General features: G+C 38.2%; 1 protein-coding gene across 2 annotated transcripts in view; it reads left to right on the top strand.

Moving 5' to 3' along the window:
* The window catches only part of EDEM3 (ER degradation enhancing alpha-mannosidase like protein 3), a 130,295-nt gene that overhangs the window by 49,351 nt on the left and 63,163 nt on the right, over positions 1-17,781 (top strand). For both annotated transcript variants that reach the window (XM_053693848.1, XM_053693849.1), the window contains exons 8-11: positions 6,192-6,297; positions 10,252-10,349; positions 11,650-11,775; positions 12,125-12,208. In XM_053693848.1, the coding sequence (XP_053549823.1) occupies positions 6,192-6,297; positions 10,252-10,349; positions 11,650-11,775; positions 12,125-12,208 (414 nt within the window). The remainder of the gene's footprint in view (positions 1-6,191; positions 6,298-10,251; positions 10,350-11,649; positions 11,776-12,124; positions 12,209-17,781) is intronic.

Here is a 17,781-nt window from a genome sequence, read left to right as displayed (position 1 = left end):
AGTAAGCATAACTCTGCTACATATCTGTTATTAGTTGTCCTCAGCAGAGGTGACAAGATGTTGCAGAACAATTAAAATTTTACTAACAAAATTACATTGACTAGCTGTGTCTGCTGCAAATGAGGCAAGTAGTAGGAGAGTTTGGCTATTGAAACAGTTCCAGCAAATAAGATGTTCCAATGTATTTAACTTACCAGGATACAGAAGGAGCAACCAAAATTACACCAGGTGACCAGTCTGTATATTCAAAGAAAGAAAGAATGAAAGAAAATGAAAAATACTAAGAATGTTAACAGAGCACTTATTAACCCCTTAGGACCGGGCATTTCAGACAAAAACTTCCCCAAAAGACCAGAGCATTTTTAGCATTTTTGCCATCACTACATTTAAACAGAAATAGTCTTTTTTTATATTTACCTATCAAAACTATATATATATTTATTTTTTTTAGGGGACAACCCAAAGTATTGCTCTAGGCCCATTTTGGTATATTTCATGCCACCATTTCACCGCCAAATGCGATCAAATAATAAAAATCGTTCACTTTTTCACAATTTTAGGTTTCTCACTGAAATTGTTTACAAACAGGTTGTGCAATTATGGCATAAATGGTTGTAAATGCTTCTCTGGGATCCCCTTTGTTCAGAAATAGCAGACATATATGGCTTTGGCGTTGCTTTTTGGTAATTAGAAGGGTGCTAAACGCTGCTGCACACCACACTTGTATTATGCCCTGCAGTGAAGGTGTTAATTAGGTATTAGCTTGTAGGGTTAATTTAGCTTTAGTGTAGAGATCAGCCTCCCACCTGACACATCCCACCCCCTGATCCCTCCCTGACCCCTCTCAAACGGCTCTCTTCCCTCCCCACCCCACAAAGGTCACCCCTATCTTAAGTACTGGCAAAAAGTCTGCTAGTACTAATATAAAAGGCTTCTTATATATATATATTTTTTTTTAGGTTTTCTGTAGTGTATGACCCCCCCCCTACCTATTTGCCGCCATCTTAGGTACTGGCAGCTGTCTGCCAGTACCCATTTTGAAGCAAATTAGGCTATTTTTAAAAAACTAAATTAAAATACCCCTTTTTTTCCTATAGTGTAGCTGCTCCCCCTCATTACCCTCCCCCTCCCCAATCCCTTTCCCTCAATGGATCCCACATAGGATCCTACTCAATACCCGTCCTCCCTCCTTACTTCCCGGTGTAACCTGCACTTTTTTTTTTCCCCTAGCGTGTTGTGCGACGTAGCAGTCTTACCCGCTCCCGCCTCCTCCAGCGATGGGCCGCCCACCCGCCTCCCTCATTACACTCCCACCCACCAACGATCGGCAAGAGTGGCCCTCTCTGCATCGATAACTCTGCAAATCTATTTCTGCAGTGCCCCACTCGTGGGGCATGCAGAAATAGCGCAATCTCGTTATTTTGAGCGTGATCGCGACAGAGAGAATCCCAGTTTACTTTTATTATCAAATTTACTTCATTCTCTTGGTATCATTTGTTGAAGGAGCAGAAATGCACTACTGGTTTCTAACTGATCACATGAGTGAGCCAATGACAATCGGTGTGTGTGTGTGTATGTATGTATATATATATATATATATATATATATATATATATATATATATATATATATATATATATGCAATGACAATCAGTGTGTGTATATGTATGTTCTTTGCTGCTCCTGAGCTTACCTAGATAAACCTTTCAGCAAAGGATAACAAAAGAAGGAAGCACATTATATAATAGAAGTAAATTGGAGAGTTGTTTTGGGGTTTCATGTCCCTTTAATGCTTCAGTTCAGTTGTAGCCTTTGAAAAAGCCTATCAGACAAGCTGCAGCATACTTGGGTATACAGAGCGCACTTGCAGAGGTAAATTACAGGGAAAGAATACTAGATAAATTAGAGTACATTGTGTTTAGTGCTTTATGTTACATAAACAGTTTATATGAGATCAGATGTTAGGATCCATGTCCCATTTTTGCAGCTTAATAAAAGCTTTGTGATATGACTGTACATTGAGCATGTGGTCGGCCCTTGACTATGTTCGCTGACGGTGAGGACACACTTGGTGCTGCTTAGTGCACGTATACATCACTCACTGTATGTCTATGCTTAGTGCACGTATACATCACTCACTGTATGTCGCTGCTTAGTGCACGTATACATCACTCACTGTATGTCTATGCTTAGTGCACGTATACATCACTCACTGTATGTCTATGCTTAGTGCACGTATACATCACTCACTGTATGTCTATGCTTAGTGCACGTATACATCACTCACTGTATGTCGCTGCTTAGTGCACGTATACATCACTCACTGTATGTCTATGCTTAGTGCACGTATACATCACTCACTGTATGTCGCTGCTTAGTGCACGTATACATCACTCACTGTATGTCTATGCTTAGTGCACGTATACATCACTCTCTGTATGTCTATGCTTAGTGCACGTATACATCACTCACTGTATGTCTATGCTTAGTGCACGTATACATCACTCACTGTATGTCTATGCTTAGTGCACGTATACATCACTCTCTGTATGTCTATGCTTAGTGCACGTATACATCACTCACTGTATGTCTATGCTTAGTGCAAGTATACATCACTCACTGTATGTCTATGCTTAGTGCACGTATACATCACTCACTGTATGTCTATGCTTAGTGTATGTATACATCACTCTCTGTATGTCTATGCTTAGTGCACGTATACATCACTCACTGTATGTCTATGCTTAGTGCACGTATACATCACTCACTGTATGTCGCTGCTTAGTGCACGTATACATCACTCACTGTATGTCTATGCTTAGTGCACGTATACATCACTCTCTGTATGTCTATGCTTAGTGCACGTATACATCACTCACTGTATGTCTATGCTTAGTGCACGTATACATCACTCACTGTATGTCTATGCTTAGTGTATGTATACATCACTCACTGTATGTCTATGCTTAGTGCACGTATACATCACTCACTGTATGTCTATGCTTAGTGCACGTATACATCACTCTCTGTATGTCTATGCTTAGTGTACGTATACATCACTCACTGTATGTCTATGCTTAGTGCATGTATACATCACTCACTGTATGTCTATGCTTAGTGTATGTATACATCACTCACTGTATGTCTATGCTTAGTGCACGTATACATCACTTACTGTATGTCTATGCTTAGTGCACGTATACATCACTCACTGTATGTCTATGCTTAGTGCTCGTATACATTACTCACTGTATGTCTATGCTTAGTGCACGTATACATTACTCACTGTATGTCTATGCTTAGTGCACGTATACATCACTCTCTGTATGTCTATGCTTAGTGTATGTATCCATCACTCACTGTATGTCTATGCTTAGTGCACGTATACATCACTCACTGTATGTCTATGCTTAGTGCACGTATACATCACTCTCTGTATGTCTATGCTTAGTGCACGTATACATCACTCACTGTATGTCTATGCTTAGTGCACGTATACATTACTCACTGTATGTCTATGCTTAGTGCACGTATACATCACTCACTGTATGTCTATGCTTAGTGCACGTATACATCACTCACTGTATGTCGCTGCTTAGTGCACGTATACATCACTCACTGTATGTCGCTGCTTAGTGCACGTATACATCACTCACTGTATGTCGCTGCTTAGTGCACGTATACATCACTCACTGTATGTCTATGCTTAGTGCACGTATACATCACTCACTGTATGTCTATGCTTAGTGTATGTATACATCACTCACTGTATGTCTATGCTTAGTGCACGTATACATCACTCTCTGTATGTCTATGCTTAGTGCACGTATACATCACTCACTGTATGTCTATGCTTAGTGCACGTATACATCACTCACTGTATGTCTATGCTTAGTGCACGTATACATTACTCACTGTATGTCTATGCTTAGTGCACGTATACATCACTCACTGTATGTCTATGCTTAGTGCACGTATACATCACTCACTGTATGTCTATGCTTAGTGCACGTATACATCACTCTCTGTATGTCTATGCTTAGTGTATGTATACATCACTCACTGTATGTCTATGCTTAGTGCACGTATACATCACTTACTGTATGTCTATGCTTAGTGTATGTATACATCACTCACTGTATGTCTATGCTTAGTGTATGTATACATCACTCACTGTATGTCTATGCTTAGTGTATGTATACATCACTCACTGTATGTCTATGCTTAGTGCACGTATACATCACTCACTGTATGTCTATGCTTAGTGTATGTATACATCACTCACTGTATGTCTATGCTTAGTGTATGTATACATCACTCACTGTATGTCTATGCTTAGTGTATGTATACATCACTCACTGTATGTCTATGCTTAGTGCACGTATACATCACTCACTGTATGTCTATGCTTAGTGCACGTATACATCACTCACTGTATGTCTATGCTTAGTGCACGTATACATCACTCACTGTATGTCTATGCTTAGTGCACATATACATTACTCACTGTATGTCTATGCTTAGTGCACGTATACATCACTCACTGTATGTCTATGCTTAGTGTATGTATACATCACTCACTGTATGTCTATGCTTAGTGCATGTATACATCACTCTCTGTATGTCTATGCTTAGTGCACGTATACATCACTCTCTGTATGTCTATGCTTAGTGTATGTATACATCACTCACTGTATGTCTATGCTTAGTGTATGTATACATCACTCACTGTATGTCTATGCTTAGTGCACGTATACATCACTCACTGTATGTCTATGCTTAGTGCACGTATACATCACTCACTGTATGTCGCTGCTTAGTGCACGTATACATCACTCACTGTATGTCTATGCTTAGTGCACGTATACATCACTCACTGTATGTCTATGCTTAGTGCACGTATACATCACTCTCTGTATGTCTATGCTTAGTGTATGTATACATCACTCACTGTATGTCTATGCTTAGTGCACGTATACATCACTCACTGTATGTCTATGCTTAGTGCACGTATACATCACTCACTGTATGTCTATGCTTAGTGCACGTATACATTACTCACTGTATGTCTATGCTTAGTGCACGTATACATCACTCACTGTATGTCTATGCTTAGTGCACGTATACATCACTCACTGTATGTCTATGCTTAGTGCACGTATACATTACTCACTGTATGTCTGTGCTTAGTGCACGTATACATCACTCACTGTATGTCTGTGCTTAGTGCACGTATACATCACTCACTGTATGTCTATGCTTTGTTGCCCGTATACATTACTCACTGTATGTCTATGCTTAGTGCACGTATACATCACTCACTGTATGTCTATGCTTAGTGCACGTATACATCACTCACTGTATGTCTATGCTTAGTGCACGTATACATCACTCTCTGTATGTCTATGCTTAGTGCACGTATACATCACTCACTGTATGTCTATGCTTAGTGCAAGTATACATCACTCACTGTATGTCTATGCTTAGTGCACGTATACATCACTCACTGTATGTCTATGCTTAGTGCACTTATACATCACTCACTGTATGTCTATGCTTAGTGCACGTATACATCACTCACTGTATGTCTATGCTTAGTGCACGTATACATCACTCACTGTATGTCTATGCTTAGTGCACGTATACATCACTCACTGTATGTCTATGCTTAGTGCACGTATACATTACTCACTGTATGTCTATGCTTAGTGCACGTATACATCACTCTCTGTATGTCTATGCTTAGTGTATGTATACATCACTCACTGTATGTCTATGCTTAGTGCACGTATACATCACTCACTGTATGTCTATGCTTAGTGCACTTATACATCACTCACTGTATGTCTATGCTTAGTGCACGTATACATAAAAAATGACATAATCTAATAAATTAGAGCATTTACATTTTTATCAGTATGTCCTTCTGACTATAGTGCTTATAAACTGATTCACTGTGCATAAAACAGAGATATTTTATCAGATGTCTTTTGGAGCTCTTCCCAGAAAATGTTTAATTTGAGTGTGCGATTATCGTCGGTCATTTCCCCACGTCTCTTTAGCTCTGTTACAATTATATTGTTCTGCATAGTTTGTATAATGTGAAATCACTTTATCTGACCTGATCTAATTGTCTCTAGAAAATAACCTTCATTTTATTGTACAGTAATGAAATAATAATTTCATCATAGGAATATGCACGGAAGGCGTTAGATTTCCTTTGGGAGAAGAGACAGCGAAGTAGTAATTTGGTTGGTGTAACCATAAATATCCATACTGGAGATTGGGTTCGCAAAGGTATGTGTGTGCTCGTCCCAAAACAACGGAATAAATGACGGTGCTTCTGTATGTCACAAGGACACGTGCGTTAGCTTGTTGCCTTCACATCTCACATAGATGATTCAGACAGAGCATGAAGTTTTTAACAACTTTCCAATTTACTTCTATAATTCATTTTGCTTAGTTCTCTTAGTATTCTTTGTTGAAAAGCATACCTAGGTAGGCTCTGTACCTGAGAGCTAGCTGCTGTTTGGGGGCTGCACATATATGCCTCTTCTCATTGGCTCACCAGATATGTCCAGCTAGCTCCCAGTAGTGTATTGCTGCTCCTTCAGTAAAGGATAACAAGATAATCAAACAAAATTGATAATAGAAGTAAACAGGAAAATTGTATGTTCTGTCTAAATCATGAAAGAAAAATGTTGGGGTTCATGTCCCTTTTATTAAACTTAGTTTATTAAACCTATAATAAATTCCATTTTTAAAGTTCATATTCAGATAAGACTGGAGATAACAACATATATACAGCAATTATATCTTAAGATTCCTGTAGAATTTGCTGAATATTTTTATTTCATTTTCCTTTACACTTGCAGCTGCCATTTTCTCTTCTATAAATCTATTTACTGTTCCTACGAGTAAAAAAATAATTGTGATGAGGTCCTTTTTATTTGATTGGACCCCCCCCCCTGCACAAAATATACATTATCTGAAGTGGGATCTTAGCCAGACTAAGGCTTTTCTGATAGTATTAGGACCAAATTGGAGTTGAAAGCAGGAAAAGGACAAGGCACAAATTTCTGAGTTAATAATAATCTATGTTTTATTAGTCTCTTGAATATAAAACCAGCACATTACTTGTGAGAACAGTCTGTTCCTTGAGTCTCTTTATTTACATTATTGTTATCTCCATTTTGACTTATTGACTTGGTTTCCAGCATAGAAAAAAGCAAGGGTTAGCTAACCATAAGTATACAATAAGCAGATGAGGCTGAGAGCGGTATAAATAATTAATAGTGGTGCTGATGTATAAAGCGTACCTGGCCTTCTTTGCACCAAAATATCACATATTCCTTGTACATTCACAATGCTGATTACTGCATACCAGTCAAAACTGAAAAGGAACAGTCTTAAGTAACCGCTAGTTGCTGAAATACACTCAGCGTCTCACCTTACCGGCTGTCCAATTGCTGCTCCTCCGGGCAGTCCCGCCGGATATCTTGTGCTGTATATATTCACCTGTTTCTTATTGTGTGCCCTTTGGGGATCCTTGTGACCAATGAGAAAAAAGAAAACGAACTTCACCCAGACCGGCTCCAATATTAGTAGGTAAAATGACAAAACTTTATTTTGAAAACGTATTAAAAAGATAGCTCACAGACCATTGGCAAGGAAACACTGCTATTAAAATACAGAGAACGCTATAACCTCGGCCCTGCTGACGTCACTGGCGCGTTTCAGGTAATCCCCGTAATCATAGTACTATGATTACGGGGCTTACCTGAAACGCGTCAGTGACGTTAGCAGGGCCGAGGTTATAGCGTTCTCTGTATTTTAATGGCGGTGTTTCCTTGCCAATGGTCTGTGAGCTATCTTTTTAATAAGTTTTCTAAATAAAGTTTTGTCATTTTACCTACTAATATTGGAGCCGGTCTGGGTGAAGTTCGTTTTCTTTTTTCTCATTGGTTTCCAGTATGGCTTGCACATTATCTGACTTATTGACTTGGTTACCAGCATGGCTTGCACATTATCTGACTTTTTTTACTTGGTTTCCAGCATGGCTTGCACATTATCTGACTTATTGACTTGGTTTCCAGCATGACTTGCACATTATCTGACTTATTGTCTTGGTTACCAGCATGACTTGCACATTATCTGACTTTTTTGATTTGGTTTCCAGCATGACTTGCACATTATCTGACTTATTGACTTGATTTCCAGCATGACTTGCACATTATCTGACTTTTTTGACTTGGTTTCCAGCATGACTTGCACATTATCTGACTTATTGACTTGGTTACCAGCATGACTTGCACATTATCTGACTCAGTTCCACCATCAGGGGGTGACTCCTGTTAGGGAACCACTATGCACCGTGTGAGACAGACTTGGCACTTTGTTTGTACAGTGTGTGCCTGAGTCAGACGACAGATCACTTTCATTTGCAGAGGAGGTAGGACTTACTTAGCAAATGTTTTTTTTATTTCTTTGTGCAATTTCGGATTGTAACTTCAGTGTGGTAGTAGTTGTGTGGTGGGGCCAGGGGTCCATAAAAACACATTTTTTTAGCAGCAGTGTATTTATGATTATTTGACAATGCTGTAGAAATTCTATATTTAAAACCATGCAGAAATGTTTCCTCCTCAATACACAAATGGTAGGTGCCCTTTTGGCAGATATGTGTATGTGTACATATATATATATATATATATATATATATAATTACATTCCATTTTACTGCCCCTTTATGCAAGGACTTTCCAGATGCAAGGACTTTCCAGATGCAAGGAGGCATTTTATCTAAGATTTTTACATCTGCATAACATGTTATACTCTCAGACTAAGATTGCTCGGTGTTTGAAATGAGACAGGTTAACCTTAAACTGTTCAGTTTACACTACAGCTGACTTAACAAACATATGTCAACCCTTTAAAAGTACTTTTCTTCATCTACCCAGATCATTAATGTACAATTTTGAATTCACAGAATTATTTTTGTTTGCACATTTACAAATATGATTCTTTAAAAAGTGATCTCTTAATTTCTGCATTTTTTTATCATGCATGTCACACACTGTTGATTTAGGGGATGCAAGGTGCATACATGTTTCCTCCTGTGAGTGTTTTTGTAGGTGTCTGTGTTTGTCTTTGTGCTTTGGTTTGTGTCTCTATGAGTGTATGTATTTTTTTTTTTATGTGGGTTTCTGTGAGGGTGGGTGTGTATGTCTTTGTGCATTTTCTGTGGATGTCTGTGAGGGTGTGTGCATATGTCTTTGAGCTTTTTCTATGGGTGTGTATGTTTGTCTTTGTGTATTTTCCCTGGATGCCTCTGTGAGGGTGGGTGTGTATGTCTGTGTTTTCTATGGAAATCTCTGTGAGGGTGTGTGTATGTATGTATGTCTTTGTTTTCTGTGGGTGTCTCTGTGAAGGGGGTGTGTATGTCTTTGTGTGTTTTCTGTGGGTGTCTCAGTGAGGGTGTGTGTATGTATGTCTTTCTGTTTTTTATGTGGCTGTCTCTGTGTGTGTGTGTATGTCGTTGTGTGTTTTCTGAGGCTGTCTCTGTCAGTGCTTCCTTTGGTGTATATGCAAGTTTGAGTTTGTGTGTGTGTGTGTCCATTGTCTGTTCCTTTTTAGGACATTTTGACCTTACTACTGATTATTCACATCTTTCTACAGACTTTGAGACTAATGAGACCTTTCCGAAAGTCACCAATCTACCATTTAACCTTTAAATTATTGTTTAGGCAGTTCAGAGCCCTTCCTTTCAGTCACTGCATGCTGTTGTCATCATATAGTTGGCATCTTCCTTTACATAAAGATATTCAGAACTCCATATTTTGTTTTGTAAATCTCCTTTTTTTTACAGAATTGTAGTTTACCTCATTATTTGCCAGGTCAATGTTAGCAAGTGCTGAGTGTCTGAGTGTGTTTCTTTGCGTGTCTATATGTGAATCCTTATGTGTGAGTGTGTGTGCATTTCAGTGTATAAGAGTGTCAAGTTTAAATAGACACTTAAGAATAAAGTGCATATATGTTTTAGTCACTTGGTCAAAAATTGCACATGTCAAAGGAGGGGGGGGGGCCCTGATCAATGGTTAAATCAGGGGCCCCAAAATTTCTAGTGGCGGCCCTGATCTGACTTATTGACTTGGTTTCCATCATGACTTGCACATTATCTGACTTATAAACTATCTCTTTACAGTTCCATGGTATGTTTTATGTTTCTGCTAAATGCATCTTTTCTCTGTGTAGACAGCGGTGTCGGAGCCGGCATAGATTCGTACTATGAGTATCTGCTGAAGGCCTATGTGCTTTTGGGGGATGACAGCTACCTGGAAAGGTTTAACACTGTAAGTGGATTATGAGTCTGTAAAACTTTCGTGCTGGTTTAGAATTCCTTAAATTATTTATTTATTTTTTCCTCCACGTAAGTTAAAGGGACAGTATACACCAATTTTTAATATAACTGCATGTAATAGACACTACTATACTATAAAGAAGAATATGCACAGATACTGATTAAAAAATCCAATATAAATTCTGTTAAAAACTTACTTCTAAGCTCCCAGTTTAGCACTGTTGATGAGGTTAGGCTGTGACATCCACTGAAAGGGGCTGGGAAATCAGGAAGAGCAGTTGCTCCCCTCTTCCTTGCATATAAGAAGACCCATTAAACAAACAGGAGCCAGCAGGAATCTGTAGACCTGGGTCTACATCTGATACTTTAGGACTTGGTTAGGAGTCTGAAAATCAGCACAATTTTATTAAAAAATAAGCAAAACTATACTTTGTTACAAAACACTCAGAGATGGTCTAAATAAGTGGATCATCTACAAAACCTAAATGCAAAGAAAAATCTAGTGTACAATGTCCCTTTAAGGCTGGCAGAGCAGGACACTTTAGTTGCTGGTTTGTATAGAAATTCTTCTACACAGTCTGATCTGCAGAGCTTGCAATCTAATGACTATCCCGTAACAGTGTCTAGATATTAACTTTTAGATATACACACGGTTAATTTATTAAAGACACAACCACATTACAGACGCACTAAAATGCTTCTTCGGTTTGTAGTGCAGTTTTTTTTAGGTATAAACCGTAATGCTGTCTTCTGATATTGCGCATGCTCTATAGATCTATAGGATACCAAGAGAACAAAGTAAATTTGATTAAAAAAAAGTACATTGGATTTTTTTCTTGCCCTATCCGCTTCATGAAAGATTCATTTTTAGTTATGTCCTTTTAATTAGCTATGGGGAAAGGGGCAATTTCACCTGCATACTTTTCTTACTCTGGCTTTAGTGCACTTTAGTCCTTTGCAAGACGGATCCATATACATGAGCAGCAAGAATTGGTCACATTGTGACTTTTGTTCCAGTTCCCTCCCCACTTCCCTGAGCCGTCTAACAGACCTGAATATTAGATTATTTCAGTGCAGATCTATTGCCATCAGAGTACCAACCAAACTGTTTAGCTAAACCAGTCTCCCTCTCTCTGCCATTCTCTCGTTTTCTCCCTTTCTCATTCATACTTATTCTCTTGTGTTTACCTTTTTGTCTTTCAGTTCCTCTCCTGTCCCCTTTTAACATTTTCAGCATTTTTGTTTTAATCTTTTCATTACTGTCCTTGGTTCACTCTTTTTTATGTTTGTAGCATTACGACGCCATCATGCGATATATCAGCCAGCCACCGCTTCTACTTGATGTCCATATTCACAAACCAATGTTAACCGCTCGCACCTGGATGGATTCTTTACTTGCATTTTTTCCTGGCCTGCAGGTAAAAAAAAAATTGTGTAAAACTCAAGTATTTTTGACAAATAAAACTTGTCCGTGTTCTGAATTACAAAACTTGTGAGCAGTGCACATAAACACAGCAGGCTTCAACCTTACAAAATGAGAAGTACAGAAATATGTTTTTTTTTTTATTATTAAATAAAATTGGATATATAGTGAGGGTTTATTTTGACCAATGCAATGTATTATTACCCAAGCACATTCTGATATTTTGTCTGCATTGATAGCATCTTTGCGGCAAACCATTTTGTGTGTGGATAATATTTTACATTATATGAAAATGTACTTTATCTTGATAAGGAAATATTTATTTAATTTTTATTGATTTGTAGGTCCTGAAAGGTGACATTCGTCCTGCCATAGAGACCCATGAAATGTTGTACCAGGTGGTACAAAAGCACAATTTCCTGCCAGAAGTAAGTGCTCATGTTGAGTGTATGGTATATGAGCTGTGATATGTTGTATGTGGGGTGTCTGTATAAAACGTAATATAATATCTGTGATAAGCTAGAACAGTACATGCATTTTATGTTCCCTAGAGCAGGGGTCGCCAACCTTTCAGACCTCAGGGACCACTAAACTCACAATTTTGAATCCTGTGGACCACTAACATGATTATTTTTTTTACACACATACTGTACATAATTAGTATAACCATAGCTAAGTTTATATTATGTATGTGTGTGTATGTATATGTATATGTGTATGTATGTGTGTGTATATATATATATAAAGAATCCGGACAAAAAAGCTCAACGCAAGGTATCTTTTATTCAGCTTAAAAGTCAATAGTGACAGCAAATATGGGCAAAAAATGGCTATGATGTGGGGCCGTTAGGAAGGCTGGGGTGGGCGTCTGACACGTTTTTATTATATATATATATATATATATATATATATATATATATATATATATATATATATATAGTATTAGAAGAAAGAAAGACGAGGAACTGCAAACTCTATTCCAAAGTGGTTAGTTTAATGAACAGGCAAGTAAAAGACACAGTCACAGTGTGCAGGGCTGGATCTGACGCGTTTCCCGCATGCTCACATGCGCTTCATCAGAGATCTGATGTACATATATATATATATCTGATATACATATATATATATATATATATATATATATATATACATATATACATACACACACATACACATACACACACACACACACTACATAACTAGTATAACCATAGTTAAGTTTACATTATGTGTGTGTGTGTGTGTGTATATATGTGTATATATATATATGTGTATATATGTATATATATATATATATATATATATATATATATATATATATATACACACATACTGTACATAACTAGTATAACCATAGTATATACACACATACTGTACATAACTAGTATAACCATAGCTAAGTTTACATTATGTATATATTTACACATTTTTAAGAATTATTTTTTGGAATTAACTAACTGAATGACAGAACTGAGAGAATACTTCCAAATGACAGATGAAAGGCGAGTGCCAACTTTTGAGCTGGAAACAGAGAGGCAGAAAGTGGGGGGGGGGAAACAATTATGTTTAACCCCTTAACGACTGAGGACGTGCAGGGTACGTCCTCAAAAAAAAAAAAGGCAGTTAATGCCTGAGGACGTACCCTGCACGTCCTCGGTGTGGAAAGCAGCTGGAAGCGATCCTGCTCGCTTCCAGCTGCTTTCCGGTTATTGCAGTGATGCCTCGATATGGAGGCATCCTGCAATAACCTTTGTAAGCCATCTGGTGCAGAGAGAGCCACTCTGTGGCCCTCTCTGCACCGGAGATCGGTGGCTCACTGCGTTGGTGGGTGGGAGCCGGACCGGGAGGCGGGTGGCGGCCATCGATGGCCCTGGTGATGTGGAGGGGGGCGGGATCGGGGGCGGGGATGGCCGGGGGCGCGCACGGACGCGTGCACGGGAGGGCGGGCGCGTGCACGGGGAGGGAGCGGGTGGGAACCGCTACGCTACAGAAAATGCATTAATAAAAAAATGTTAAAAAATGTCTAAAAAGTAAAAAAAAAAAAAACGATCAGCAAGGTGGTGGGGGTTGTCTGTGTGGGGGGGGGAAGCTACACTACAGAAAAAAACCAAACAAACAAAAAAAAGCACTTTTTTTTTGCAAACTGGCTACTGGCAGACAGCTGCCAGTACCCAAGATGGCCCCCAATGAGGCAGAGGGGAGGGTTAGAGAGCGGTTTTGGGGGGATCCTACACAGTAGCATATGTAAATATGCTAAAAAAATAACTTTTATTTTAGTACTGGCAGGGACAATTGTGGGGTGGGGGAGGGAAGGGAGCTGTTTGGGAGATATCAGGGGGTCTGATGTGTCAGGTGGGAGGCTGATCTCTACACTAAAGCTAAAATTAACCCTGCAAGCTCCCTACAAACTCCCTAATTAAGCCCTTCACTGCTAGCCATAATACACGTGTGAGGCGCAGCAGGATTTAGCGGCCTTCTAATTACCAGAAAGCAACGCCAAAGTCATATATGTCTGCTATTTCTGAACAAAGGGGATCCCAGAGAAGCATTTACAACCATTTGTGCCATAATTGCACAAGCTGTTTGTAAATTATTTCAGTGAGAAACCTAAAATTGTGAAAAATTTAACTTTTTTTTTTTCAATTTGATCGCATTTGGCGGTGAAATGGTGGCATGAAATATACCAAAATGTGCCTAGATCAATACTTTGGGTTGTCTACTACACTACACTAAAGCTAAAATTAACCCTACAAGCTCCCTAAAAGCTCCCTAATTAACCCCTTAACTGCTGGGCATAATACACTTGTGGTGCGCAGTGGCATTTAGCGGCCTTCTAATTACCAAAAAGCAACGCCAAAGCCATATATGTCTGCTATTTCTGAACAAAGGGGATCCCAAAGAAGCATTTACAACCATGTATGCTATAATTGCATACGTTGTTTGTAAATAATTTCAGTGAGAAACCGAAAGTTTGTGAAAAAATGTGTGAAAAAGTGAACGATTTTTTGTATTTGATCGCATTTGGCGGTGAAATGGTGGTATGAAATATACCAAAATTGGCCTAGATCAATACTTTGGGATGTCTACTAAAAAAAATATTTACATGTCAAGGGATATTCAGGGATTCCTGAAAGATATTAGTGTTCTAATGTAACTAGCGCTAATTTTGGAAAAAAGTGGTTTGGAAATAGCAAAGTGCTACTTGTATTTATGGCCCTATAACTTGCAAAAAAAGCAAAGCACATGTAAACATTGGGTATTTCTAAACTCAGGACAAAATTTAGAAACTATTTAGCATGGGTGTTTTTTGGTGGTTGTAGATGTGTGACAGATTTTGGGGGTCAAAGTTAGAAAAAGTGTGTTTTTTCCATTTTTCCTCATATTTTATAAAAAAAAAATTATAGTAAATTATAAGATATGATGAAAATAATGGTATCTTTAGAAAGTCCATTTAGTGGCGAGAAAAACGGTATATAATATGTGTGGGTACAGTAAATGAGTAAGAAGAAAATTACAGCTAAACACAAACACCGCAAAAATGTAAAAATAGCCTTGGTCCCAAACGGACAGAAAATGGAAAAGTGCTGTGGTCATTAAGGGGTTAAAAGGACCACAAGACTTCCAAGTTACCTCCCCAGTTAGGAATTATTCAAAACTACTTATGATCATGGACAGACATTGGAATCATAATTTAAGTTTATATCAGAAAGCTCTCAATATGGATGTGAGCTAACCACGACTGATGTAACTGGCAATTACTATAATACTGGTGGTGGGATGTGGCTGATCTGCTGGATGGCAATTACTAGAATTCAGGTGGAATGGCTTTGTGCGCGGGAAAATTTATTAGAATGAAAAATAATATTTAATAAAAAAAAAAAAGAGGGGAGGAAGACAAACAGTGATGTACGTCCATCTGAAGGAATTAGGAAAACTACTACAAAGAGACAGGTAAAGGGAAGAAAATAAATGAAATATAAGAGAGAATTTTTTTTCTTTCATGTAATTAGCAAGAGTCCATGAGCTAGTGACGTATGGGATATACATTCCTACCAGGAGGGGCAAAGTTTCCCAAACCTTAAAATGCCTATAAATACACCCCTCACCACACCCACAATTCAGTTTTACAAACTTTGCCTCCGATGGAGGTGGTGAAGTAAGTTTGTGCTAGATTCTACGTTGATATGCGCTCCGCAGCAAGTTGGAGCCCGGTTTTCCTCTCAGCGTGCAGTGAATGTCAGAGGGATGTGAGGAGAGTATTGCCTATTTGAATGCAGTGATCTCCTTCTACGGGGTCTATTTCATAGGTTCTCTGTTATCGGTCGTAGAGATTCATCTCTTACCTCCCTTTTCAGATCGACGATATACTCTTATATATACCATTACCTCTGCTGATTCTCGTTTCAGTACTGGTTTGGCTTTCTACAAACATGTAGATGAGTGTCCTGGGGTAAGTAAATCTTATTTTCTGTGACACTCTAAGCTATGGTTGGGCACTTTGTTTATAAAGTTCTAAATATATGTATTCAAACATTTATTTGCCTTGACTCAGAATGTTCAACTTTCCTTATTTTTCAGACAATCAGTTTCATATTTGGGATAATGCATTTGAATTAATCATTTTTTCTTACCTTTCAAAAATTTGACTCTTTTTTCCCTGTGGGCTGTTAGGCTCGCGGGGGCTGAAAATGCTTCATTTTATTGCGTCATTCTTGGCGCTGATTTTTTTGGCGCAAAAATTCTTTTCCGTTTCCGGCGTCATACGTGTCGCCGGAAGTTGCGTCATTTTTTTGACGTTATTTTGCGCCAAAAATGTCGGCGTTCCGGATGTGGCGTCATTTTTGGCGCCAAAAGCATTTAGGCGCCAAATAATGTGGGCGTCTTGTTTGGCGCTAAAAAAATATGGGCGTCGCTTTTGTCTCCACATTATTTAAGTCTCATTATTTATTGCTTCTGGTTGCTAGAAGCTTGTTCACTGGCATTTTTTCCCATTCCTGAAACTGTCATTTAAGGATTTTGTTCAATTTTGCTTTATATGTTGTTTTTTCTATTACATATTGCAAGATGTTCCACGTTGCAACTGAGTCAGAAGATACTTTTGGAAAATCACTGCCGGGGCTGGAGCTACCAAGCTAAGTGTATCTGCTATAAATTTTTGGTATCTGTTTCTCCAGCTGTTGTTTGTATTGCATGTCATGACAAACTTATTAATGCAGATAAAATTTCCTTTAGTACTGTTATATTACCTGTTGCTGTTCCGTCAACATCTAAATTTCAGAGTGTTCCTGATAAACATAAGAGATTTTATTTTTTTAAATCCATTTAGAAGGCTATGTCTGTTATTTCTCCTTCTAGTTTACATAAAAGTCCTTTAAAACTTCTCTTTTTTTCAGATGAATTTTTAAATGACCATCATCATTCTGATACTGATAATGGTTCTTCTGGTTCAGAGGTTTCTGTCTCAGAGGTTGATGCTGATAAATCTTTGTATTTGTTCAAGATGGAATTTATTCGTTCTTTATTTTAAAGAAGTATTAATTGCTTTAGATATAGAGGATTCTGGTCCTCTTGATACTGAATCCAAACGTTTAAATAGGGTTTTTAAATCTCCTGTAGTTATTCCAGAAGTGTTTAATCTCCCTGATGTTTTTTCTGAAGTAATTTCCAGGGAATGGAATAATTTGGGTAATTCTTTTACTCCTTCTAAACGTTTAAGCAATTATATCCTGTGCCATCTGACAGATTAGAGTTTTTTGGGACAAAATCCCTAAGGTTTGGGGCTGTCTCTATTCCTGCTAAAATGTACTACTATTTCTACGGCAGATAGTACTAACTTTAAGGATCCTTTAGATAAGAAAATTTAATCCTTTCTAAGAAAAGTTTACTTATGTTCAGGTAATCTTCTTAGACCTGCTATATTTTTACCGGATGTTGCTGCAGCTTCAACTTTTTGGTTAGAAGTTTTAGCACAACAAGTAACAGATCATAATTTTATAGCATT

Source organism: Bombina bombina, chromosome 10 (genome assembly GCF_027579735.1).
Source record: "Bombina bombina isolate aBomBom1 chromosome 10, aBomBom1.pri, whole genome shotgun sequence".
Taxonomy (NCBI): domain Eukaryota; kingdom Metazoa; phylum Chordata; class Amphibia; order Anura; family Bombinatoridae; genus Bombina; species Bombina bombina.
Note: the sequence above shows the minus strand (reverse complement) of the source record. Positions and strands in the feature narration are given on the sequence as shown.